The sequence below is a fragment of the Bombus pyrosoma genome, linkage group LG7 (genome assembly GCF_014825855.1).
Source record: "Bombus pyrosoma isolate SC7728 linkage group LG7, ASM1482585v1, whole genome shotgun sequence".
NCBI lineage: Eukaryota > Metazoa > Arthropoda > Insecta > Hymenoptera > Apidae > Bombus > Bombus pyrosoma.
This window is the reverse complement of record NC_057776.1, coordinates 15,046,998-15,073,615: the sequence shown is the minus strand read 5'-3', so window position 1 is coordinate 15,073,615 and position 26,618 is coordinate 15,046,998. Positions and strand designations below refer to the sequence as shown.

Genomic DNA, 26,618 nt, shown 5'->3' with positions numbered 1-26,618 from the left:
TTTTTCATTTAATATTTAGATTTTCTTAACAATTTCCTAATTTATCTCTATATAATTCATAAACTTTATCTTCTCGTATTCCATATTTTTAACCAATTTGAAATTTATCTTTCTACAGTTGTTCAACTTGTTACAAAAAAAGGACTAATATAGTGGTAGTAAAGTTCTTATGTTTATTTTATTTTTACTAAGTTTATCATTACACTTGCAAGCTTTATTTGCAGCTTTCGACACTTCTTGTTTGGTATTCACAGAGACTTTATATTGGAAACGCACAAAATAAATTGAAAGATTTACCATGCGTATATTCGAAGAAGCAACTACGAATAGTGATTGAAAATGAATTTACTCGTTTCTACAACCAATTTGACGCAATCAATCCGAACAAGTAATCAGGTTGCAATATTCCATCGATTTCTAAATAATCATTAACACACAATAGACTCAGCGACACTCGTTAGAGTAACATTCGATCTTACCGTAATTTGAGTACAACGAGTCGCGGCGAATAAAATTTAACCGATCAAATAGCAACACGAAATTTAATGACTAACGTATAATGGTAACGATAGAACATACCTAAGCGGCCATTTATGACATTAGCTCGCGAAAGGTGTTAGCTAGTAGTAATCGTTAAACGAATATGACAATTACTATGAAAACGACGAACATCGTTTCAATAATGTCATCTTTCTCGTGTTTTTTATAACGACACGACATTGCCTTTATTAATAAAATTCGATGTTAACAATGGTATATTATATACAATTTAAATCTAGACACTTGGTATAACTATAGCAATAAGAAATTAATTGACTTAATTACCAATAGACAAATATACGTTGAATAGTCACTTGTTATGGTTTGCAACATTAATTTAGTGAATTAATAGAAAAATTATTTAAGCGTTCAGGTATGTGAACGTAAGATGTGTATATGTATATATAAAGAAAGATAAAAACAGTATCTCTAGATATTTCTGAACTTCTTCATTGTGTTGTGTCTTTCAATAAAGTAACATTTCTTCTCCATATTTCATAACATATCTAACGCTCTCTGTAACTTATCTATTAGTGTATAATAGTCCTCTAAAGCTTTTTATAAATAGTTAAGATATTTAGAATGAAAAGAATCGATATCATTCAAAGAAATTAACCAACTGTCTAGATTTGAACCGGACATATTAAACGCACCAACTCCAAATTGATTTCCCCCTTTAATTAAGCTTCAAAATTCTTCGTTGTTAAAGGGACAATTCAGAGTTGTTGATTTCGAACCACGTAATGATTCACTCGAAGTCAATAATTTCAAAGGTAATGACGATCATGAAAAATGCATCGCTGTTATTGTTTATAAAAATTTGGTATAAAGCATAGAAAAATTGTTGCAAAAACGAAGCTTGCGTTATTGAACGTCGTATTTACACGGGCCAGCCATGGTTCCACGCTCTAACTCACAATTTGAACGCTATATACTCTGAACAGCAATTATGAACACAACGAACGTAGCCGTTAACGTATAACAGGATACAGATAATAGCGACGATGGAAAACTAAAAATACTAAACAGGTTGATTACTATTTGTACGAAAAATGTCTGGTATCCTCTATTTTTATTATTCTAGAAGATACCAGTATATGAATTAACGTAGAAGAAAAATGAGAAATTATAGCAGAAATAGTAGCTCAACCTGTATAAAATTTTTAGTCTCCGTTATGATAAAATTACAAATACTTTTTAAACACTTTTAGAGAACTTATTTATAAAGGGCGCGTAAAATTTTGTATCAAAGATAACAAAGGATGTTTAAAAATATATAAGATCAATCTCCTTTCAATGTTCTTTAAATTGATCGATTTTAAAATGGTACTTGCCTAAACCATTGCTAGGAGTTTTAAGATAGTTTCTTTCTTTGCTTTGCTTTACGTCAATTACTTTTACAATTTTGCCAAAAGGTTTATAAATACTTGTTTATAAAATAATAATATAATTGTTATTATTCTATAAGAAAGTGTAGATACAAAAAATCAATAAAAATGTTCCAATGTATAAAATTCATTACAATATTTTCTCAAAATTAAAATTTACTGTGATTAGACAACAAGTAAATATCTCTATAAAAAATGTGAAGACAATAAAATATGTAAACTTTAAAACGATTATTTAAAATTGAGAAATATTTGAATCGTTTAAAATCCAGTTTTCTATCCTCAGAAAATATCACTTCGCGAGGAGGAACGTTATATACGAAAGTATCTATAAACTAGCGGAAAGGGACATTAACAAACGTATAATAATTAGATTTCAGCCTCTTTCAGCTTTCTTGTCATCGTATAGCATCCATTGTTTGCGAAACTAAAATAAAATAAAAGATACTTCACGAAAACGAGAGGAAATCTGTAGAATAAACTATATTTTTCAGCAGTATGTAGCGGACGAATGTTAATATCGATTAAACGCAAAACATTGTTATCCTTAGTATCTAAATCAGTATCATAACTCAGTGTCATATCATAACACTATTGAAACTTCGAAAAATTTTAACGCAAAAGTTTCACGTAATGCTGCAAAGATACGAAAAACGGTAGGAAAGAAATTAGCTTTCGGTGAGAGATTCAAGAATCTGTCAATGTCATCGATTCCTCTTCGTCTTGGCCCCGTATTCAATGCCATTCAGTCGAAAATACAGGCGAGAACTCGTACGAGACAATTACCGATTCTCGCACAGGTCTTCTGTCCCTGATTTGCACATTCTTTCCTCCTGTTCTTCCGATTGTCTTGGCATTCTTTTTTCCCTGGTTTCGATATTTTGTAACTTTGGTCCTCGCACATTCTCGTACCCATCCTTGGAGTACTGATTAGCTTAGGTAATGTTCCAGTTACGGAATTTCGGAGCTATGGACAAAGGATATAATAAACCTTTTATTATTATTATAAACATTATATTTATAATTAATTATAAATTAATTCTATACTTGTTATATATTTTTCAATTGAATTCCAATTCCAAAGAATAGATTAAAATTATACAGCATGTTTAACAGAAAGTTAATCGAATCTTCATTTTAGATCTTATTAATGAAGCTTTTATTTCACTTTTATTATTGAAAGTAAAATTGCATGTATCTTTAGAGAAAATAAAACTTTTTGTGTCTATTTACCCACATATAAATTGATTGAGGTGGAATATTATATGTACCAACATGCTTCAAAGTAAACATCACGTTTTATGATGTGAAGTATTGTATAAAGTAGCGTTCAGATGATCAATATTATTATCGATACTATTTCCAATATTTAAAGTTCTCAACATTGTATTGACAATATATATTGATCGCCTGGAGAGTCTCTTACATACAATGATGTTGAGAATCTTAAACATACTAACAATATGTAATGTTGGTCGTCTGAACGCTCCTTTATAATCGCTACGTTTGTTTATCATTTTATCCGATGATAGGAAGTGATATAAATATAACCCAAATAAATTCTGAAATTCATATCTTTGTAGATAAAATTATTAGAAATTATTGGAAATCATATTTGGGTATCACTAGCATTAATTATTATTATCCAAACTGTTCAAGAAAATTATGGTATAAATTTATGTAGAAAATATAAATCTATTTACCGTTCTTCTACGTCTCTCATATCTGCTATTATGTTTCGTATCTTCAAGTTTGTTATTTATCCTATATTTTCTAATCGTCATTTTACACTTTGCGATGTGATACGTTAATACAGCACAAAAATGAAACTTATTATCGAATATTTCGTATTTATTAAATTTTACGATATACGAAGATCTTTATTTTATCTTCTTCGACTTTTAGTTGAACATCGCACAAAGAGATAAGAAAATATTCACATAAAACCGCACTTAGATGTAAGTATATCACACAAAAGATAGCCGAAAACTAAAATGAATGATTTGTTAAATGAATGTGGTATAAATTGGATTTAGACACTGTTAAATCAATAAACCATGGTCAGATAAAAGAGTACTGTCTGATAATAATCGTGGACATCGTTTTCAGCAACAAGATAAGTACTAACGTCTGATAAAGTAGGTGTGTTTCACTTTCACCTCGAGCGATATAGTTCTTATCCAATCGCGGAAAATTAACAATATATACACGTATAACGTGGAAAAACGAGCAGAAATAGTTCTATCAAGTTTGGACAAGAGATATTAATTACTTCTTATCAAACATGATTATTACATAGATTACATCCTTAATGATTGTAAAAAAAGCTTACAATTGAAATAAGATATGTATCACTGATGGTGTAGGAAAAAGGAGTATTTTACAAAATTAAGAAATACTCGAAAATAAAAGTGATATTAAGATAATCGCAGTATATAATTGTGCTCGTGAACAATTCTACTATATAAAACTTCAGTAATACAGTAATATATTACACATGTATAAATATTGACAATTTTTTAAATTCTAATTAATTTTACTTGAATCAGATATTTCCCAATTATTATTTTTTATTCACTACTCTGTCTAAACATCATATTGCATATTATAGCAATAAAATTTCTTTCTAGTACCAGATATAATATGTACAATCAGTTATCGTTTAGTATATCACCAAAAATGAAACTTTTGAGATTTAAAGCAGGAAAGAAGGGAAGAAGAATTTTAATCTTCTCAACAGGTACTGTTGGATCATAAATTATCAAAAACAGTCTAGATCAGAATATATAATGTTCAAATATGCAATCTTGTTTTATATGTGTAATATTTACTTAAACATGCTATAGACAGACAATTAAAAAGTAAAGTGTTAATTTTTGAAATTTAGAAAGGAAGGGGGAGAAAAAATAATTAATTTTCTTAAGAGATATTATCGGATCCCAGGTAGTCAAAAACAGTTTGGACTAGAATAATTAATTTCTAAGTATCTAAATATGGTGAAAATAAATAATTACATATGTATGACCTTATCTCTATCCCCCAAAAACTCAAAACATCTTTTCCCAAAACTACTTTGATCAAAAATTGTTATCACATGAAAATGAATGCTAATGTAACCCAAACAATTATATATAATTTGATCCAATGATATATACTAGTTTAGAGCCAAAAAGTGTGAATGTACCTTCTCTTCCTCGTGTTTTACCGTATGTCCCAAAATCCTGGCAACGATATAAGCCGACTCTTCGCTAAAAAAGATTCCGCTCGCCATAGGGCCCTCGATGAACTCTCTGTCAGTCATAAGAAGATATCGGACGCTATACCAAACATCGTCCGAGAGTGCGGCTCTCTTATTGCTAGCGGTTGGTTTGACTCCGTTTCTTCTACACTCGAACATGGCCCATCTGTCTAAAGCTTCGAACAGTACCGATTCTTTGGTCAACCTCAGGGTGTCTCGGGACACCAATTCTTTCACTTCAGTAGAGCTCAACTGTTGGAAGTATTCCTGGCAGAAAACCGTCTCCGGATGCGAGTCGATCACGTCCAAACAAGCAAGAAGAAGTCGCGTACAGACTGCGGCTAAGATTTCAACGAGGTTTTAGTTATCAAGGTTCTAATCCTGGAGGAAGGAGAAATGGTAGGAGAAATTAGTAGATGTTAGAATTGGTTAAATAGTATGCTCTCTATGGACAACTTGAGAATTTACTAATGTTTTTTGGAATTATGTTCTGTGGTGAATTAGTGTTATGCGCAATATTTTTTAGGATGAATTGGCGTTTGTGGAATTTTTTGAGATAAGTTGATTACAAGGAGTGGCAATAGCGGTAGTGTTTACTTTATGAGTGTGATAGGTCGGTTTTTTAGTTACGTTAGTCGGTGTTTTAGTAATGTGGCTTCATGGTTAATTGAATTAGTGGCGCTAATGCCACTCGTTTAGCAATATACTTGATGGCATTGAAAGTTTTATTCGTGGAACCATTGTTTGAAAGATTTGTCGCCTTTTTACAAATTCCCAACATACGTATTACGGTCACCAAACTATTAAAAAATATGACGAATTTCAGCGTTAAAAGTTGATGGTTTAATTGGTTGCTCTAGTTATTTAAACAATTATTAACGTAGAATGATGGATAGAATAATAAAATATTGACTAAAGCATTATTTAACAATCGTAGAAATTTCCATACGATTCAGAATTAAAAATTTAAAGATAGCTTGAATTTTTATCGTGTTATGCCAATTGTTATTTTCACCATGGAATTTCCATTGTAATTTTTATCATGCGATTCGAGCGTGTTATCTGAGGAATATTAATTAAGGATTATCCAAATTCTAAAAAGGCAATTTAGTGACAATACCTATTTCAGCAGCATCATCACCGGGAGCCGGAGGAGCTGTAGGTGAGTTGGATGACCAGTTGGGATCCCAGCTTATGTGGTTCGCGTAAAGAGTGAGGCCTTCGTAGATCTCAAGCGCGGAAATCGGGGTTAGGCTCCTTTCGAGAAACTCAACGATCAATCGTACTAATCCTGGACAAAGATATTGATGAGCCGCATGAAGTGTTGATTTAGCCATAGTCACAGTATGGAAATTGATCGTCTCGTCGAGAAGGTATCTGCACAAAGATGAACGTACTTCGAGTTGGTGTGAAAGAAAACAGTTGCCTGAAGATTTGCATCGTTGAATTACAGATTTTAACCATATTTTTCAGCCGTGTTTGTTCAGATTTATACCAACTCCTCCTCTTTTGTCCAATAAGAATCTAATTTCTAATTAATCGTAGGCATTGTTAGGTGAGAAATTATTTTGTCAAATACCTTTCGCTTAGATTTGGGCTAATTTGGATCTGACAAGTTCTAAGAGAATTTTTTTCGAAATTTACATCTATTACATCTTTTCCTCGGACGTCGAGCTATGACCATTCTTCGTTTGCAACGGACTATCAATGGGAATGTAATTAAAATAAGAATCCAAAAGTAAGCGATGGTACCAAGTATCGTCAATGTGTACAGAGACGTTGCCATAATGGCATCGCGATTCTTTCTAAAAATACTCGATTCTCTAATAAAAAGAATTCTTATTTTTATTTATAAAAGAGAGTTTAAATGTTGAGCGACGAGAGATATTTATCAAATTCTTCTTACTACGTTTCTATGATTTTGATTAAAACGCCGTAAAGGTTATCCTTCTCCAAACCATGTTTTTATAATGATTGATTTCCGTGGAAGATCACCACTTTTGTCTTTAGCCTCCTCCTTTCCCATTGTAAGTTACATAAAACAACTATACTATGAAAGAAATGATATAAAGTTTCGTTATCTACTCCTATGTGTGTTTCTTCTTTTATTCCATTTATAAAGTCACGAAGAATTTCAAACAATACAAAATGAAATATTGCATTTCCAAATTTATCAAATACAGCTGACGCTTGTTTAAACTCCAGTGTATATTATGTAATATTAATTCGCCTAAATTCAGATGCGCTTGTCCTCGCCAGGTCTATTCTTTCTCTTTATCGAGCAGCTATAAAATATTCCTGTGGGAGCCTATTTTCCGCTAGAATTACAATACAAATCCCCGATTTATTGTAATTTAGACGAGCTCTACCATAGTCGAACTAATCGTATCTCCACAAACTTCCAATTTTAATATAACTATCGATACTGTGTTTACCTGAGTAAATGATCGAAAGCCCTTTTGTCCACGTGTTGTAATCTCAACACAGGTGGAGGATCGCTTGGTGCAGGCGCTAAAGGACCAAGGAGCATTGCACGGAAACATTCCGACTTCTCGGCAAGTCGTTGCCTTCCTACGCAGTAGGTCCACGTGTCTCCGGGTCGACCAACCTAAATGCAATATACACATACAGTACCAGACATTAAAAGGAAGAGAAGAAATTTTTCTCATTGTGTTTCAGGATCACGCGAACCAATACAGGTTTCATAAATGAGAGAAATGAATTTAGGAGATGCGTGATAAGCAGAATTTATGCAAATTCATATTTTTACAAATAGAATGTAAAAGATGAAACCTGGACAGAAATTTGTTTTACCTACCAAATATCATAATATTTCATAATATTTCATAATATTTCATAATATTTATTACGTAGTGATAAGCGTTCGATTTTTCTGACCAATTCCGTTTCTTTCGTAATGATTTCTGCCGCTTGTTATAATTTTCTTAACAGCGTTCTTTATCTTTCGGTTACGATAAATCTTTTATTTAGGAAATGTGAAATCTCTGTGTTGAAGTCTCATATTCGATTCTCTATTCAAGTCAGAGAACAAGAAGATTAAGCGTTTAGCAGAAATCGTGACATTGTAGATTTTTTAAATTATTGTGTAATGTATATGATTCAATGGAAGTGTGGTGCAAATGGTAAAATTCTACAATACGAGAAAAATGAACGAAATTTTACGATATGAGGCTTTAGATGTTTTCAAACATTAGAACAGGTTGTTATACACGCATATACACATTAAACACCCAGGAAATTTTTAGATAAGAAATTCTGTACAATTTGAATATAGATAAAATCCTTTAGATAAAAGTATAATACTTACGCCACGCGTAATCTGTTTCTCGAATGTAACGTAATTTCTAAAAGGAATAGAAAATAGAATCTTAAACAAGGTATAACGTTATAGAAATCATTTAGTGCAACAGTTATCGAATCAACTTCTTCGATACCCTTTTTTCTATTGATTAACAAACATCAACGGATAGTATCGTACACGCGCAAACAAAATGTCTTCTTTTCTGTTTAAATCCGATATAAGGAAAAGGTATTACACTGAGGTTACCGCACTTTATGCAATTCAAATGAAAACGCTATTTGATAGACGATTAAAAAGGTAGATCGATAAAATGTTGATAAAAGGATACGTAAGCATAGAAAATACGAATACGCGTTATTCATACATCACATTCAATACACACAATTCATGAAATCGTGAAAGGTATGGAGAACTTTTTCGTTTTATTCTTTTTTTTCCTTTTATTTTTTACCTCAAGAATCACCATGTTACGAATCGAAGATTCCGTCGATCCGTTTTCCTCGATCCCTATAAGAGGAACTTGAGCCATGTCTTCCGTCGAGTTTCGAAGGATCGTAAGTTCTTTCAACGAATCCCACGCGATTACGGGTAGGATTATGATCCTGGAGTAGATTCGAGTCCTAACACCCTCCTGAATCTTTTGTCGTATCCTTTCAGACTCGGTGCGAACGCATCGTGAGCTGTCGTCTGCAACAAAACACACAAGAAACTCGATAGTCCAGGGGTCAGGTTGCAAAACCTGAATTAAAATTTCTAATTTCCTTGTTTTGAAATATTTGAAAGTATAGCAGGGAATTACGTTGCGAAGATTATATCGGTAGTAAAGTACAATTGGTCTTTAGATGTTCTTTTAATACAAAGGAAGATATGACTTTATTCGACTAATTTTTATTCTTTGTTAGGAAATGTTGCGTAACATTTTTTAAACTCGTGCAGCATTGTTCTTTAAAATAGTAATCTTTCAATTGTTTTCGAAAATAGAAAATGTGTTATAGAATTTATGTACATTAATTATTGTGTAATTTTAGTATTTATTTTATAGATATTTTGTCGTTTTAATTAAATTTTATCGTTAAATTTATTATTTATTCTTTACCGGTTTGGGTCAACATTTTTTTATGCAACATTATAAAATAATAATAATAATGTAACATATACTATGTAGTATACTATAAATACTATATAGTATATAATTGTAATATCGTGTCGCGCAGTTAAATATTATAAAACTAGATATCAAACAGTTTAATTTTATACACGCTATTGTTTCTTTAACTATCGGAAATACGAACAATCTTCTGTTGTATTGTCATTCATAGAAATTTCAACATCGGTATACTTTTTTTTTTAAATGATATTACGTATTTCTATTATTACTGCCTATTATTTACGCGTTTAAAGACGCGTGAGTACGAAGTGTGTATTTGAACAATAACAATTAGAGTAGAATTCCAACATAAATTCATAGACGTAACATTTTACAACAGCAAACCTTGGCATAGAAATTTCAAAATATTACGAGTTTTCAAGTTTTTCCTTCTTAATTTTATACAACTCGGAATGCAAAAGCTACAAGGTGCGAATTTCAATAAAACGATAATATGCGATAGGCTTATGTCGCAATGATGCGTAACCAGAAACAGATAATAGTTATATTTATTTTTGTGATATCTTCGATGAATCGTTTATTCGAATATCAAATATTTCGCGAACTAGACCAAGAATCGATGAGTGCTATTTTTATTTTTTCACGCTTTTATCGAGCAGCTCGATGATGTTTTGCTATGTAAACGCGAAAAAATCTAGCAGTATGTAAACCATACAACAGTTTGGCAACGTTCGCCGTAGATAGCATTTCATGTTTGATTACCTCTTGATTCTTTTTCATTGAGATGATGAACAGTACTTATATTACTGATTGAAATAGCGAGGAAGAAAATTAGATGCTATGACTTATAAAAATGAAAAATCAAGCTCTCAACAATGCTTAAGTGATTTTCATATTACACTTCTAAAAATGAGAATTGTCAAAGCATAAAAAGAAGGACACGTGAAATTTGTTATATTTTAAGTAAAGAAAAGTTACATTATGCTGCGAGTTTAGTAGCCTGTTATTAGCCTGTTATTAGCCTATTTAGTAGCCTGTCGAAAGCTGACAGAACATTTCTTTTATGTGTGTTCTTCATACGTTAGACGAAATTATTTCTTTAGACGCAATATTTTGTCTCGAAGTCAGGAGAGCATCCTGTTCTTATAATAAAAGTGGAGTGGAAAATAAATTCATGAACCGGTGATGTTCTTACATGAAATTTCTACTGTACGAGATTTGTGCCGTTAAATTTCTCTGTAACAGACATTATAATTATACCAATTGGCTTAGCGACAGAATTTCTTAATATTAATTCATTACGATTTAGTATTGTTCAAAACAAACGTGAAAACTAAGTTAAGTAACTTCTTACGATAGTGAAGATACGTTTACGATGTTAACTTTCTACGTATCTATTGACCGCAATTCTTATATTTTAGTTCTTCGTGAAAAGAAGCGTTGCTTAGGAACAATCGGTGGCTATTTATCGATGTAACAAGCATAGAATTTTGATGACCGAGTAACGCAAAGATACAAATTCTATGTTACATTCGTTAAACGAGCGTCAGAAAAATGTGCATCTTACCATCGTTGCATACGACTGTCATGTTGATGACGCGGTTCACAAAGTTGTTTTCTTTTGTCAGGTTCAGTTTTTAAGAATGTAAGGAGCAACTCTTAAAAAATATTAACACTCGACATATTCTTCACTGTTTACTTTCTGAAATTATGTTATCCTTTACCGTTTGTCTTATAATTTTATCAATGGAATTTATCGCCCGAGATAACAATAAAAGGAAAAATATCGTCCAAGTATTTAAATAATGAGATCGTTCGATAAAAAATATTACTTTCACCACACAATTTATCTATTTACTTCATATTGCTTTCATATTTAAACGATACTCCGGAAAAAGCACACGCTGTATGAAATTCTTACTTTTCACTGTTTTTACTCTTCCATCCACTAATCGTCTATTATCCGCGTGTTATGCCATCCGAACGAAAGAAATTTCTCAATTAACGCAACGAGTCTCTGAAATTCCAAAAATCCTATATCTTCACGATAAAAACAATATTCGATTACGATTCATATTTTCACGCATCTTCATACAAGGATCTAGCAAGCAAACTTTCTTCGAGGAAACTTCACTGTCATATTTTTCTCTTTTAAGTTAAGATCTATTTTCTTGTTCTACCGATAAATCGATTCGATCGGAACAGAGTGGATACGGCAACCTTTTCAGAGCGAACAACCTCGCTCGACTGACAGATCGATCAGACTCGTGCGGCTGCAATGAATGAGTCAGTCTACGGGGGGGGATTCGTTTTAAAATGCAAATGTATGCGGTTACGTTTTATCGACTGCAACGACAATTACTTATAAACAACGGATAAAGGTCTCAGGCACCGTGGAATGTCTCGAGTCTGTGACACCGTCTTATCGATACGTCGAACATCAATGGGGAAAAGAAAGCCGATTGGTTTGCTTCGTACCGTTGGGAAGGATGCTACTGCTATGAACATTTTATTTGGCTTGCGAGATAACTGGACTATGGATTTTCATGCGTTTAGAGGGAAATCTGGAAGTGCAGAAAGGCATAGATATGCACATCATATGCAAAAATTATACGAGATATTCAAAGTATAGCGCTTATAATATTCAATGGAGGAAATAAATTTCTATTTGGGTTTCGTTTGTTCGATTAACTCTTTGCGCTCTGAATTTTATTTCAATTTCTTTACGTAAAGTTCGTTCGTAAGTGTTTTATTTGAAATTTACTTTAACTAAAAAATAAGACGATATAAATAAATGAAGGAAGGAACAAATTCACTGAAATACCAGTTTTATTTACACTATTGTATTTTGCAATTTTTAAGTGTATCTTGAAACAATTTCCAGGATGTAATCTTGGTTTTCTTTCACAAAAAAGGGTAGGACTCGATAAAGGAGCTGCTGAGATAAAAACTGATGTCGAGTCACGTTCGACATAGGAGTGCAAAGGACTAAGCTTGTCAAAATACGAATTTGCATAAAAAGTAACTAGTAATAAGCTAAGTAGATTCGGACTTTTAATTCTTTGTTGTTACATGTCCGTCCCGTGACCGCGGCTACGTTCGGCGACTCATTATATCACCTCGAGCCCAAGCCCATCGTCATAAACCCTGAGTACACATAATCGGATTAGCGTCTCACAATTATTTCCAATTTTTATTGCTTAAGGGTAGCTACAATAAAAGTCCGGGCTAGGGTATTGGGGGTTTTCCTAATCACTCCAAAAGAAAGGCTCCGATGTCCTTTCATCTCCGACATATAGATATGTAAATATTTGTTATAATTATTCGTATATTGTGATAACTAGTTTTATGATTATTGTATTACATAAAATAAATCTATTACGTTCTTAGCAAATAATTTTGGTCGATATTTGTGGCCGCATAAAGAGATGTTCTCATGATCTTGAAGGAAGTGAAGTTTGAGGAATCTTTTTATAAGTAATTAGAAAATGAAAAGTTTGAATTTTCCCGGATGATGTTGATGTGATTTCTAGTTTTACTTTTCAATATTTTTAAAAGCAAGAAAGTTACAAAATGGCAAAGTTACTTAATATATCTGGAATATCTTCCGTTACTTCTGGATAACTGATCGCCATTCCAAAAAATTGGGACATTTGAAATAAAAAATCATTTTTATATCTTTACCAAATACAAATACATCTTATTTTTTTATTATATACTTGTGTAACATTATTTTGAGTTGATTGTATTATATAAATTTCTCGTGAATTCTTTTTCGTGAATAAGTAGCTGCCATTAGCTAAGATACTATCACTGATAGAAAGTATCTCGTGAACAGACTCGTGGAATGTATTTTTATTGTGTCTTAAAGAAACACTTTATCGATACTTCGAAGCATTGAAAACTGCTTTGGTCAGCAATTTGATGCGTACAGCATTGTTTTATACTATACTTATATTACCATAGAACTCACAAGTTATAAATTTACAAATTTACTTACAAATTATAGTTAAAAATTATTTACTATCTAAGTTTTACATTGTTCAATATTTAACGTTGTACTCGTCTATTTACAATTATCAATTAAAACGTAAAAAAGTGATTCCGCCAACAATACCAATTTTAATGTAATAGAATTTGCAACTGGCAAAAGTGCTGGGCGAAATATTTATGATTTAACAGTGAAACGTTTGGTTTAAAAAATAACGCGTTCATATTATTTCAGTATTATAATATTTTCAGCAGGAAATATTTCCATGTCATTTTTTATCGGTTTCTTTTTACATACTTCGTTAAAAAAGAAAGAATAACATTGCCAAAAATACAATCGGATCATTGTTCAATTCTGACATGGTCAGAGGTCTCACTATACTTTTATGTTCCATCCTGTTCCATTTTTCCTTCTCTCTTTTTCCTCTTTCTTTTGTTGTATGTCGAACAAAACATGATTGACAGAAATCTTGTGGCGGTGTTAATATAGTTTTGCATTTGAAACGGATAATTAGCACGCGTTAATTGATTGCAATTCCCGAGACGTACTCGAGTAATTTCATTTTGAAGGCCGGGACCAAGGTTACACCATAGTTATACAGGTAGAATGAAACTTGGAGGACGATACTAATTTATCTACGAAATGACTCTTTACGATTTTGATTTTTATTTGAATAAAATACTATTTTGCTTAATTATAATCAAAATTATTAAATACAATCGATAAGTCAGAGTGATATTGATATTAGTATTTATTTTTCTTATTAATTCATAAAGGAAGGAAACTTATTAAAAATAAAATATAGAAATTCACATTTCGATTGCAATTAAAAGATAGTTAGATTTGTTATGTATTGAAGAAAATTACCATTCTCCGTGGCTTGAAAAAAATCTTTGATCATTTCAATGTCATTGTCACGTAAATTTTTCTTCGTAATGATCATAGTGATGACAGATAAAGAAGCTCGAGACACGAGACATTCACGAAGAATTCGGATAGTGTGCGAACACTTGTAAAATTCTTCGTTGCTTGTGAATCACGGTTCCGTTAAAATTAGAGCTGGCAGAGGCAAGAACCCAGAGGGACGTTGGCCACCGGGGTCAAATAATTTTAGTAAAAATCTGTCTTGCCCCAAAAATATCATTCACATGGCGGTAAGCCTAACCTTGAGAATCCAGGCGCCAATGAACCCTTAAATTGTTCAGGCTAATCTTAATTCGAGAGCATAAACACACGGCTACGATAGCGTGTTTCTTTTTGAATTAAAACAAAATTATGTTACTTTTTTCTAAAATAAAGAAATTATGTTGCTAAAAATTTTATTATTATTTTCTCTTCTTTCTGTAATTTCAAAATATATCCGAAGAAATAATTTATTTATTTGTCTACTTGATATAAATTACATAGAACGATATATTTATGAATAATTCTAGACGTGTTTATCGATTAAAAAATATGACTCTAAAAAGAATTTAAACAATGGAAGAAGAAATAAGTATGTATACGGATTGGATAGAAACTACTTGTATCAGATTATGTATACACGTTCCGCTGCAACCGATGTACACGTGGTGAATTTGTTGAATAAAATTTTGCGCCACAACGCTGTTGAATTTAACACGATCCATGTGTAAACGGATAATTAAGCTAAACGAGCTCCAACGCGACCTTTTAATTCAATTGAGATTAATTTCTTTGTTTCATACGCGTCTACATTACCATAAGATACACGAATGTAGTGCAAAAGTTAATTGTATTGAAAATAACGTGGCAAAATTATATAAAATGAACATTTTGTTTTTCGATTCTCACTTACATTATTTACATAACAGTATCCATATGAAATATTAAAAAAAATTATAGTATTTTATAATCATAATATTTATGAGTTATAAGCTCGTGTATGATTTGATATACTGAGTAAATAATATAATTATAATAGTTATAAATAATATTGGAAATAAGTAATATAATACGAAAGTTGAAAAACTTTCCAAATATAAAACATTCGTTTTCTATAGTTATACTTTCCTATAATTGTAACTCTACGAATATATGTAATATATCTGATAAATTATAATTTTTATAAATGATAAATTCACTATTTTCTAATCGTTTCAAACTATGCGTCAGATGATATAGCATCGAGTAAGTGTTAGAGACGGGTGTAAAAAGAAAAAATCTCAGTTCATGTTTCTAATCCGATGCACGTATTAATTTCTCACGGTTGCATTAACTAGATTCACGCATGTCGATCAGCATATATTGTGAATAATAATGAGCACTGTCTGCGTTTTCAAAGACGTAATCCATTTTTATACCGGTCGTATGTATCACCTTCTGCGACTATCGATTCCACCACTTCATTGATGTTGACTCGTCGATAATATAATTACTTGCGATATTATGCGCGCGAGCATTAATCGGTCGTATCATTTAATTCGTGTTAGCTTTAATCAAAGAATAAACGAATTCAATTTTGGAGAAGAAGTTGTGAACTATTTAAAAATTACATTTAATTTATTCCAATATATCTGCTTAATATATTTTATTAGATTAAATTGAACGACATTGAATCTTTCCTGTTATGATTTATATGTATTTCACAACTTTCCCACTTATTTTATTTAGTAATATACAAAACAAAAAAAGGAGATAAAATTTATTTGGAATTAAAAGCTTTTGAATATGGTATTCAACATTTTCTATTAGAAAGAGACTGTCCGAAATAAACGTATACAGTTTCAATAATCATGAAATTTATTTTCATAATATTGTTTATACATCTACCGTTGTAGTATCGTCACTCGAATGATCAGTCAATAATAGATATAACAGTCAATAATAGCGACTGAGACTCCGCTGATAGTATTTGCTCAATTAAGAACAAATGTAAACTTATCACTTCTCATAATGAAAAGAATAATTGAATAATACTTAAGTTGAAAATATAGAAGGAAGCAGCTTGTAAAATACTCGATAATTCTTTGATAAAAGAATTCATTTAATGAGATAATTCTAAATAATAAATTTCCTAAGTATAGAAAAATATTTTGAAAAGTTTACTCGTTTAATAAATCTTTATATCAGCATAAGGAAACAATTTTTCTTATTATTAATATTTCTTTCTTACATACACATGTTTGTATATCTTCTTTTTTCCCCTAGATACCAGTGAAGAAAGGAAGAATAATCAAACCTGAAATTCATGCTGGCTAATTATGAATCCGAAGAGAAAAAGCAGAACCGTAAATGTAATTAATGTGGTGTTTTATACGAAATATTTCGACATTTCTCTTCGTAGGCGTATGCAATGAATGTGGCCTCGAAGTCTGCGGTATACAATATACATATTGTCTCTCGTTATTACGTGTCCTATACTCTCGTCGAGCAACCTATCACAGTAAATGACAAAAAGTGGTGCGTGAATTTGTATGATAAATACATACGTTGCAACATCTCGTATGGTGAACAGAATGGCAGAAAAAATGGTAAAAAGTAGATGGGATAATTGGACTCTGAAAGAAGAAAACAACCTGAAACGTGCGAATCCTGACGATTGTTATTTGGATGCGAAAGTTGCTGATTTTATGACTCGAAAAAAGGCTTGTTTCTTACTTTAGGAATGTTTTAGAAGCATCATGAGCTAACAAAAGAAATGTCATATGATGTTTAGTCATATGAAATCAAAAATTTATATCTACGTATCTCTGATAAAAAGAAATATGTAATAGACGTGATATCATCTATAAAATCATCATCTATAAAATTTCTTGTATAAATTTCTAGAAAGGCATATTACACGATTCAGATATCAAACGAATAAGAGCCATACGTCATGTTAGAAAAATTAACATATTTTCTTCTTGATCATGCAATAAAATATAATTTTGAATAGAATACCCATGAGCTTTTAATATTTCTGACAAATTATTTCTTGTTATATAAAATATGTAAAACTTATGAAAAGAATATTTCTAGTAGCATTAAATATTAGAAATGAATGCTATAATATTCATAAATATTGTATATTGCATATTTTATTCCAAGTAAATTTAGCAAATGGAGATATTAAAAAGATATTGAACATATTAAAAGATACTAAAAAGAGGAAAATGGACATCATGTTGGATTTTTATTTCAAATTTTTGTCGCCTATTTACTCTTCCTCCGCCGTTCTGTCAATGACCGTTCAGTTACAAAGAGAAAAAGAAGCATGTCGCAATTTTTATAGCTACAATTGCCACAGTTTCCTTGAATGCTGGCCTGGTTTTCAGATCAAAAGATCGTTCAATAAGCCTTCTTCGCATTTACGCTAATCAGGATATCAAACGTTTTGTAAAAACTTCATTTTTAAAATGGAATTCGATTTTACCTTCGTTAAAATTTACATATTAATATTTACACAGATATCGATACTGTGGGAAAAATGTGAATTTTGTTTCAAACATAATTTGCAATTAAATATCTTCTTATTATTTGTTTGTAATATCTTTTACTTATTTTCATCGAACAACATTATCGGTAATTGTGCGTTACAACATAGTTTTTTGTTTCTAATGTTTGGCAAAAAGTAAGAATAGAAAAGTAACGACGACAGTACGTAGATACATAGCTTTTAAACAAAATGCCAATGTCAATCATGGTCGCGGCACATATTTACAAGTTTACAGAGAAAATTAGCGACAACGAACGATAAATCCGACGAAGAATAGTTAGAGTAATAGTCTATTTACTTACGTAACATCATGTGGAACAATAAGAGGTGAATCTTCGATATTATCTTGAAATTTATCGTAATAAGGAGTAGAATGAGATGAAATAATCTTTTAGTGATGTAATGTTATTGAAGAATTTCTTGTATCCACTGAAATTGACGTGTTATTTTAGTTTAATGTCATTATAGTTGGAAAATTTCGATCTAAACATTAACGATGTTTAGAAGAGATAGGAAATAAGAAATACAAGAAAGAGTAATACAATATCTATAATGAGATATTTTTTGAGCTTAAAGAAAGAAAAATTGTAATGAAATAGCAATAATGTTAATAATAAATGCTGATATTAATAGCAATATTAGGAACGAAAAATATTACAACAAAATGTTTTGCATTGATTAAAGTCCTATCATTTATATTAGATTTCTAAATTAATTTTATATTTTCGTTAAAACAGTTACACTGAATATCGAGTAAGTTCGAGGTACAAAGTAATAAAACTTAAATTTGGACTTCAGTCTAAAAAGGGCGCATCTTTACTAAAAAAAAAAGGAAAAAACAAAACTTCCAGAAGCAAATCTTTTATTAAAGAGTTTGTACTAAAAGAAGGATAATGAAATCAAACGTGGGAATTTTCGATATATAATCTTTTTAAAGAGGAGAATAGGTCGACTTTGCTATTTAAAATTGAATCAATTAGATCAAAAGTACTCGAAGGGCTTTAACTGATTTTCGCCCGCATATAATTCCCTTTCCTTAGGTCCAGAGGCAATCTATGACCCACATAACACTGCAGAATTTAACCATCGCAAATACATTCTAATTTTGTCTAATCGTCGTCAACTCCTATTACTATTCAATCCTAATATCGATAATTATTACACGACAAAGACGCGTCGCGCTTATAACAAAGCTTAATTTCAATTTCAAGTTTAACTTCGATTCTTCAGCAAGAATCAGTAAATACAAACTTCTGTACGTATAATGTTCCCATACTTTTGCATCTGATACAGTGTTACGGCAGTGAAAAGCTAAGCTTTATTTAACCCTCCAGCGTTCTTTGAGCCACACTCGACTCGTATCTTCTACCTTTAATAAACTGAAGTTTGCGGGAAAAATAAAATGATTCTTACTGCTATTTAATTATTTGCTACGCATCTTGTAAGAATATTATACGCCCTCTTGTTTGTTAAAACAAGAACTCGATTTAGATATACAAATTTAAAGCTCGCAGCAACATCAAGTAATCACTAAAAAAAAAATTGTAAAGTTTGGGGTCAACATTTTCCTCTTACGCTTAACGAAAGAAAAACGACGTATCTTTAACTCGAAAGGTGCGCTTACAGAAGGTTAGAAAGTACTTGAAGGGGAAAAAACCTAACGACAGGTATTTAGTTCTAGAAACATAATTCTCGCCGAAGAGTGGGACGAAATAATAAAAATTCCAAGCTGTTCATTGGTTCCGGACGTTCCAGTGTATCAACGCGAAAAAGTGGAACCTAACAATGAATTATACTATGATCTCGAGTGTCACGCAGCTTTCGGGATCGCTTTTTTGTCTGTGCTCATTCGTCATGCTCTACTGGCGTCGATGGTAAAAGCCGAACGCGATGACAGTATCGCACGAAAGCGAAAAATGTAAGTAAGAAACGAAGAAAAGGATGAATGGAAAAAAACGGCGAGGCGGATCGAAATAAGAACGTGCGAGTGGTCGACTCGTAGAGCCTTGAAACCATAATCAACGTCTCGTACGCAGGATGGTTTTCATCAAGACTTGGGGATCGCGCTTTAGTTGTACACGCGTCACTTTCTTTTTTTAATGTGAAAAAAGAAACGGAAGTTTATACGTGGTATCCGTCACTCATGCACATACGAATTTATTTGTTACGGATAGCTTCCGCATATGTATGCAAATTAATATACTTTTATAAAAAGATTTAAACGGGACCTACGTAGATTTGATTAGATTCAAATATTTTGATTGGGCTTTGAATATTTTTGCATATTGTGTTCGTTCGTTTAAATTGTCCGTAAACGTATAAAAATCCATAGCCATAATTATGAAAGATGAGTTTCATGATATCGTAACTTATTGGGTTGGCAACTAAGTGATTACGGATTTTGTCATTAGGCGGTAATGATAAAATCCGCAATTATTTACTTGCCAACACAATAGGATAAAGACAGTAAAGAAAATTGTAAGTGTTTAGAGAATTAATTAAGAATGAATTAATCTTTTGGTGCAATTGATAATAGACGTGAAGGATAATGTTATGTTTTCACGTGATATTGTAATAGTTATATGTGCACCATTGTTGTTTTCTTTAGTTACTTTATTTTAGTAGAAATATCATTTTGTACACTCCTTCTGGGAAACGTTTTTGTCTAAAAGCAGAGTTGATTAATTTCATATCTGGTAAGTTTTTACAAATAGACTGTCTCATATAATCGACAGAAGAACAGAAAAGTGCAAGATTAACGAAAGGAATTTTACAAGTAAATTTAACAAATTATCAATCATCTGATTATCCTAATAAAATTTCTCAAACGACAAATGACTGAATAAACTTCCACGAGTTTGTTTATAAAAGATACCGTTTATAACGCCATCGTCTTCTGAGCAACTTGTGCTCAACAAGTTTTCGAATCTAATTTAATTTATTCTAATGTAATTTAAAAGAAATTAATTTCTTTCTTAATACTATATATATGTATTTCATCGGTTGAAACAACATAATTAAGTAATCAATACAACGTTATTTACACCGTATGGACTACGTAAAATGTAGTTACATACATGAAAAACTATAATTTTAATTATACGTTACAGAAAACAACGCAAGAGAAACTCTTCGATCGCATTGTAGTTATTTTCTTGTACCCAAGTCGCGTCATACTGCTCGGAGAAGAATATGTAACATATTATTGGATTCTTTCGAAACAATGGACGAGCATTAGCTGTCAAAGAAGAATGTGAAGAGGGTAAGAGCTGGGACATGTAACGAGAGCGTGACTTACGACAGGGTGAAGCGGAATTATCTGTTTCGTATTTCCTTGACCGTATTGACGAAGACCAAAGTTTAAACTAGTCGAAGATAGTCGATAATGAGAGAAAATCAATGACATACAGACTTTGTTTGGTCCTTTAGGAACAACGCGTAGAAAATCTCGCGTGCCTAAGAGAATTCTAAATTTAACGAAATAAGACAATTGGATAACAACGTTCGAGACGCCTTGGAGCAAGAAAGATAATGGAACGAGACTTTGAATATAAACGAAATAAAGCAAATTAATAAATTATATTATCCTTTGTGTAATATATCTTCAAAAGCGTCGTATAAAGCGAATAAATATTATTCAATCGAAATATTCAATATAGAGCAAATATTATTCCTTCGCAGACCGAAAACTTCTATCGATTGCGATCGACTGGCAATTTCAACGCACTTTCCAGATGAAATTTTGTGAAATTAAATTAACACGCGTTGTAAAGAAAAAAATATTGCATAAAAACATTGCAAACTTTAGCTAATCTTTTTATATGTATGGTGTCTCAAATTTTTCGACCAATCGTTGTCACTATATTCTATAGATCGAGATAAGGAAAAAATATCATATAAATGTATGTCATTGAAGGCATTGTTAAAGAGTTATAACAAAAAGCGGCGAAATGAGCGGAAACGAACCTGCGTTACTACGGTACAAAGTATAAATAGATCAGGAATATTTATATCTAATAGTAATCAGAGGTATATTTAACACAATACTTTTGCATGATACTTCTATAATTAATACTTCTATAAATAAAAATGTTTTCTATTCCTGTCAATACGAGATTGGCAGCGGCAAAAAATTGAATTTATTACTCTTTGTAGCATTAAGTTCTCTATGTTACATTAAGTCCTCGTCCAATACTCGTTGATTGAAGTCATAAAAGTATTACGATACCTTCGATGATTACTACTAGACGTAAATATTTCTGATTTATTCATACTTTATTCTTATAATAATATGTGTGCAATAACGCGTGTTCCTTATCGTGCATTTCATATATCGTCTCTCTGTTAGAATTTCTTAATGATTCTAGATTTTAAGTTTCTTTTTTTATTTTTCTGAGTGATGATTGCTGTATACTCTGTTTTCTACTTCTATAGTAAATATAGACTGTAAAATGTAATAGTCGGTGACGTATGTTCGTACGATACTCTTTTCTATCTTTACCTACAGAATATACTGACAATGCTTGACCGGAAAAAGATTGGAACACACTGTACATAAGATAAGTTTTATAATTACAGAGATTCTACATATCTTTATGAGGATATTGAATATCTTTGGATCTTTAGAATGTAAATATAAAATATAACGCAAGAATAACGTAAAAGCGAAATCAAATAAAAATTTCCACGTTATCAATGTCGCGGTAGCGGCGCAAAATTTCACATACAGTGCAAGTATTAGATCTAAATATCAAATATACAGCAAACATTCGCCCTATGTATTCGATCTAATTATACAACCTTGGATTAAATACAGATGAACTATAAATATACAACAGATATTTGATTCAGACATTAAGATACAGAATATATAAAGTTAGAAATTATCGTTCTGGATAGATATAAATGAACTAAAGAAACGTATGAATTAGAGATTCACGAAGAAAACATGTTCTAGTAATTAAACGAAGAATTCATCTAACGACGATAAGTAGCGTACTTTGATAACTACCATAAAGTGGTACATTCAAGAAACGATAAAGGCTGTACATTCATAACATCGTTGAAAACACATCGTGAATTGAATCGTCGTATGAGAAGGCTGAGGGTTTACAATGGCAAAATGTGCGAGAACCATTTGTTAATAGGATTGCAGTGTATCGGTAAATCCTTGAAGAAACCATGTCTTTTTCCAAGGTCCCTAATATCGGATTAGACGAACCAGGATATTCACTACCTGATGGAATAATGTCTTTTTTGTTCTCTGACTCGCGGAAGACTTATATGCTTGTTACATTTAGGTGTATAATTATATTTTCACAAAAGGGCAGAGTTATTATTCAGTTTATACATTCCGCTATCCTAAAATTGTTACGAATTGTTAACATGGTGCTGTTTCGAAAAGATTGTGCCTACGTTATTGTCATCTCTTTAATATGTTTTACGGTTAACGTTTCACAGCTATGATCAAGAAAGTCGATTTATAAAAAAAGTGTATTAAAAGTTAATTATATTAGATTTGTATATATAGGAAGAAATTAGTGATAGTAACGATGGTAAAAATTAAGTACTTTAGCGTTTCTAGAGAACGTTAGATCAGATATCATTGTCTTTAATATTCATTTTATATTGGAATTTCCAAAATATAATATAGAATTTTAAGCTATAATTTATAAATTGTATAAAGTATTCAAATTGTTATTCAAAACATGTACATCAAATGTTCGAATATTAAATTTTTCTCCACAAGTTACTTTACAGGCTATAAATTGTTCAGAAATTAATTTATAAATCAGGCATAAATTGCTAACACGAATTAGAATTAAATATCTTTAATGAAATGATAGAAAATTAAATAAACAGTATACATTTATCAACGTTTGAACAAAATTTAAAGAAAATTATAATATTTTTTCCTCAGTTTCTTCATACTTTGTCTATACAAAATTTGTTGCCATAACTATTATCATCGTAAATATACAACACATGGTATTACAAAGTGCAAAACATATTTTCTATACTGTGTAACACCTCCATAATCTTTATTTAGATGTTGCATATATAAATTTATTACATAATTATTATATAATTATCCGAAAACCAAACGAAATTTCTTCAACCCTGATTCTTAATTTCTATAATTTCTTGGACTCCATCCTCACCTTCTCCATTCGCTTCTTCGTTCGATTGTTTATTCCCAAATCCAAATAATCGCATGTTTATCGGATCAGCATCGATTCTTTTTACGTGATTCCTGTAGAACGCGAACGTAAGGGAAACGATCCATTCGCTGACAAACCACAGCACACTACACGCGAAACAGTCGAGAAGTTCCGATGTCATCAAGTCGCGACACGATAACGGTCCATATATCATTAATAACTCGCGAACGTAGTTTAAATTTGACCCCAACGAGAAAATGTCTTAGAAATAGGGGATTTTTCAAAGCTTCAGCTGCAGCTAAAATTAATCATACATATATCTCAAAATGGAAATCGAAAAAAGTCTTTTGTTTTATGTTTTTCAAAGACAAGCTTCAATTATTAATAGTCAACTTCTGTCTAGGTCTTTACTAAACTCATTTATTTAATTTACATACATAAACAATTACTTTGTTCATGCACGATTACCCAATATTTGTATTAGTCGTTCTTTATGTACCAAAAAATCTCGAATATGAAAAATATTTATATAACAAGGCAATATAAGGAAATATATTTAACCTTAATTCTCAGTTTTTGTTAAGTTTATTACTAACTTCGGTTATTTAGTTTATACGTGTGAACGTTTCTTCTTTATTCATACATAATTGCTCAAAATTTATAATTGGCGTTTCTTTGTGTACCAAAAACTCTTAAACATAAGATAGACGTGGAAAAACAAATAGAGATAGTCTATATTAATGCTTAGTTACCCTTCTGTGTCAAATTTTCGTTAAATTCATTTATTTCATTTCCGTGTATAAATGCTTCTTCCGTGCTTATGTACAATGTTACGTGTAACTATCGAAACTGGGGTTAAAGATTCTTCATCGAAAACTCCGAAACACAAAACAGATTTACATAACAAAGAAGGCTATAAATTTAACAATACACTAAACAAAATATCAGGTAATTTTACTAAATTCCCGCCATAGAACGTTTACGACTGATAAATACATAACTGACAATTAGAGATCGACAACATAGCGTACCACAACACTGCTATCTTGTAACAATAACAACGATATTTCACAGTTTATCAAGCACAAGTTCCAACTTCAATCAAAGAATTAAATACGAAACGACTACAACCCACTGATTTCTTTAAAGAACAACAAATGTATCAGACTTTTTCTTCGCAACAATAAAACTATCAGACTTTTTTCGATAATAGGAGAAATATTGAACTCTGTAATTGTCAAAGATCATACGATTAGTAGAACCGATACTAGCGTCGCTGTTAAAACACGTGCCACGCGAAAGACACTCGAAGAATGAACCGACTGGCAGTAAGTCGATGCGCTTTTGTGGTTTCAAAAGCGACCACCAGCATCCTGTCTACAAGGAATCACGTGATTAATCTTTTGCATACGCACACGCGGTGGTATGGGTGTAATGTGTCATATACGTATGACGTCCCGTTGCAAGAGGTTAGAATGGAATAAACTGACCGATAGACTTCTTTTTTCCTGTTGTTCGATCATTAAAAGACGAAGCATCATTAATGGGAATCCTGGAAAAAGTCGCGCCACGTAATAGGAAAAAGGGAGACGGAGAAGGAAGTTAAGGAGAAGCTGAAGAGAGACAGAAAGTAGTAGAAACCCAGTTCCGAAGGGAAGTTCTTGTACTATTATTCATAAAAGTGGTTGAAAAGTAGGGGAAGTTTCATTCTAGTGGAAATATTTTACTGGTTTCAATTCTAGGAGAAACGGATTTCCTTATGCATTTGGGACTCTATAGTCGAAGATATTAATTTCTTTGTTATAAACTCCTGACTTTTAATCGATTAGAACAATCGATCTATAATATACAATGTAAAATATATTACATGTAAGCGATTATAATTAAAGTAATAAAAGAAAAGAAATGGATATATGATTATGTTTCCCTCTAAATATAAGTCAATATAGAAGAGTCTTTTTGTAGCAAAGAAAATGGGGGTGTAGTCTAAATATAATTCATAATTGTCGTGTTTCGTCAAGTCCCTTTGGTCAAGTTGCAAAAACACGAGGTATATGAAACTTGTCACTTTGATAATTGTTTGATAATTGGAGATAAGAAATATTCTATATTACACAGAAAAATACTGTATGTTTTTTAAACGATTTGTTATATATAATGTACACTACAGATTATAAATATTAGGACGCTCGATATAAAAGAAATATTCCTTGCACCTTTTATTTTCTAATCTATTTTATTACAAACTTATGATTTCATTTGCGTCATATGCCCTTTATACTATAAGATGTTAAAATTTGCTAAAGTTTTTTAACAGATGTAATCACTAAATTGCTTATGTTATACTGAACTTGTATTCTTTTAATTCGCCATGCAAGTATTATGTTATATTATATTGTAATTTATACAAATATATAATAATCTATGCATAA

The 26,618-nt window shown here is 31.3% G+C and overlaps 1 protein-coding gene across 5 annotated transcripts; it reads right to left on the bottom strand.

The window, feature by feature from the left end:
• Positions 1-150: 150 nt before the first annotated feature.
• On the bottom strand, positions 151-25,485 carry LOC122569784 (BTB/POZ domain-containing protein 6-B). 5 transcript variants are annotated; one of them, XM_043731370.1, is made up of 7 exons: positions 24,939-25,485; positions 24,187-24,484; positions 8,940-9,175; positions 7,602-7,774; positions 6,287-6,543; positions 5,113-5,507; positions 151-2,895 (listed from the first exon to the last, which is right to left on the bottom strand). In XM_043731370.1, exons 2-7 carry the CDS (start codon positions 24,398-24,400, stop codon positions 2,674-2,676), a joined length of 1,497 nt encoding a protein of 498 aa, XP_043587305.1. In that variant the 5' UTR covers positions 24,401-24,484; positions 24,939-25,485; the 3' UTR covers positions 151-2,673. The 5 variants fall into 5 exon arrangements, with proteins under 5 accessions (XP_043587305.1, XP_043587306.1, XP_043587308.1 ...); XM_043731371.1 differs by having other exon boundaries at positions 25,218-25,485; XM_043731373.1 differs by lacking the exons at positions 24,187-24,484; positions 24,939-25,485 and adding exons at positions 11,164-11,298; positions 11,518-11,858.
• Between the last annotated feature and the right edge of the window lie 1,133 nt (positions 25,486-26,618).

Excerpts from the sequence above, each read along its gene's own strand:
- LOC122569784 (XM_043731370.1), bottom strand. The coding sequence starts at position 24,400 with ATGATATATGGACCGTTATCGTGTCGCGACTTGATGACATCGGAACTT. Across the intron at positions 7,775-8,939 it reads GTAACATGGTGATTCTTGAG|GTTGGTCGACCCGGAGACAC; the intron begins GTAAAAAATAAA and ends TATTGCATTTAG. Across the intron at positions 2,896-5,112 it reads TAAAACACGAGGAAGAGAAG|CTCCGAAATTCCGTAACTGG; the intron begins GTACATTCACAC and ends CTTTGTCCATAG.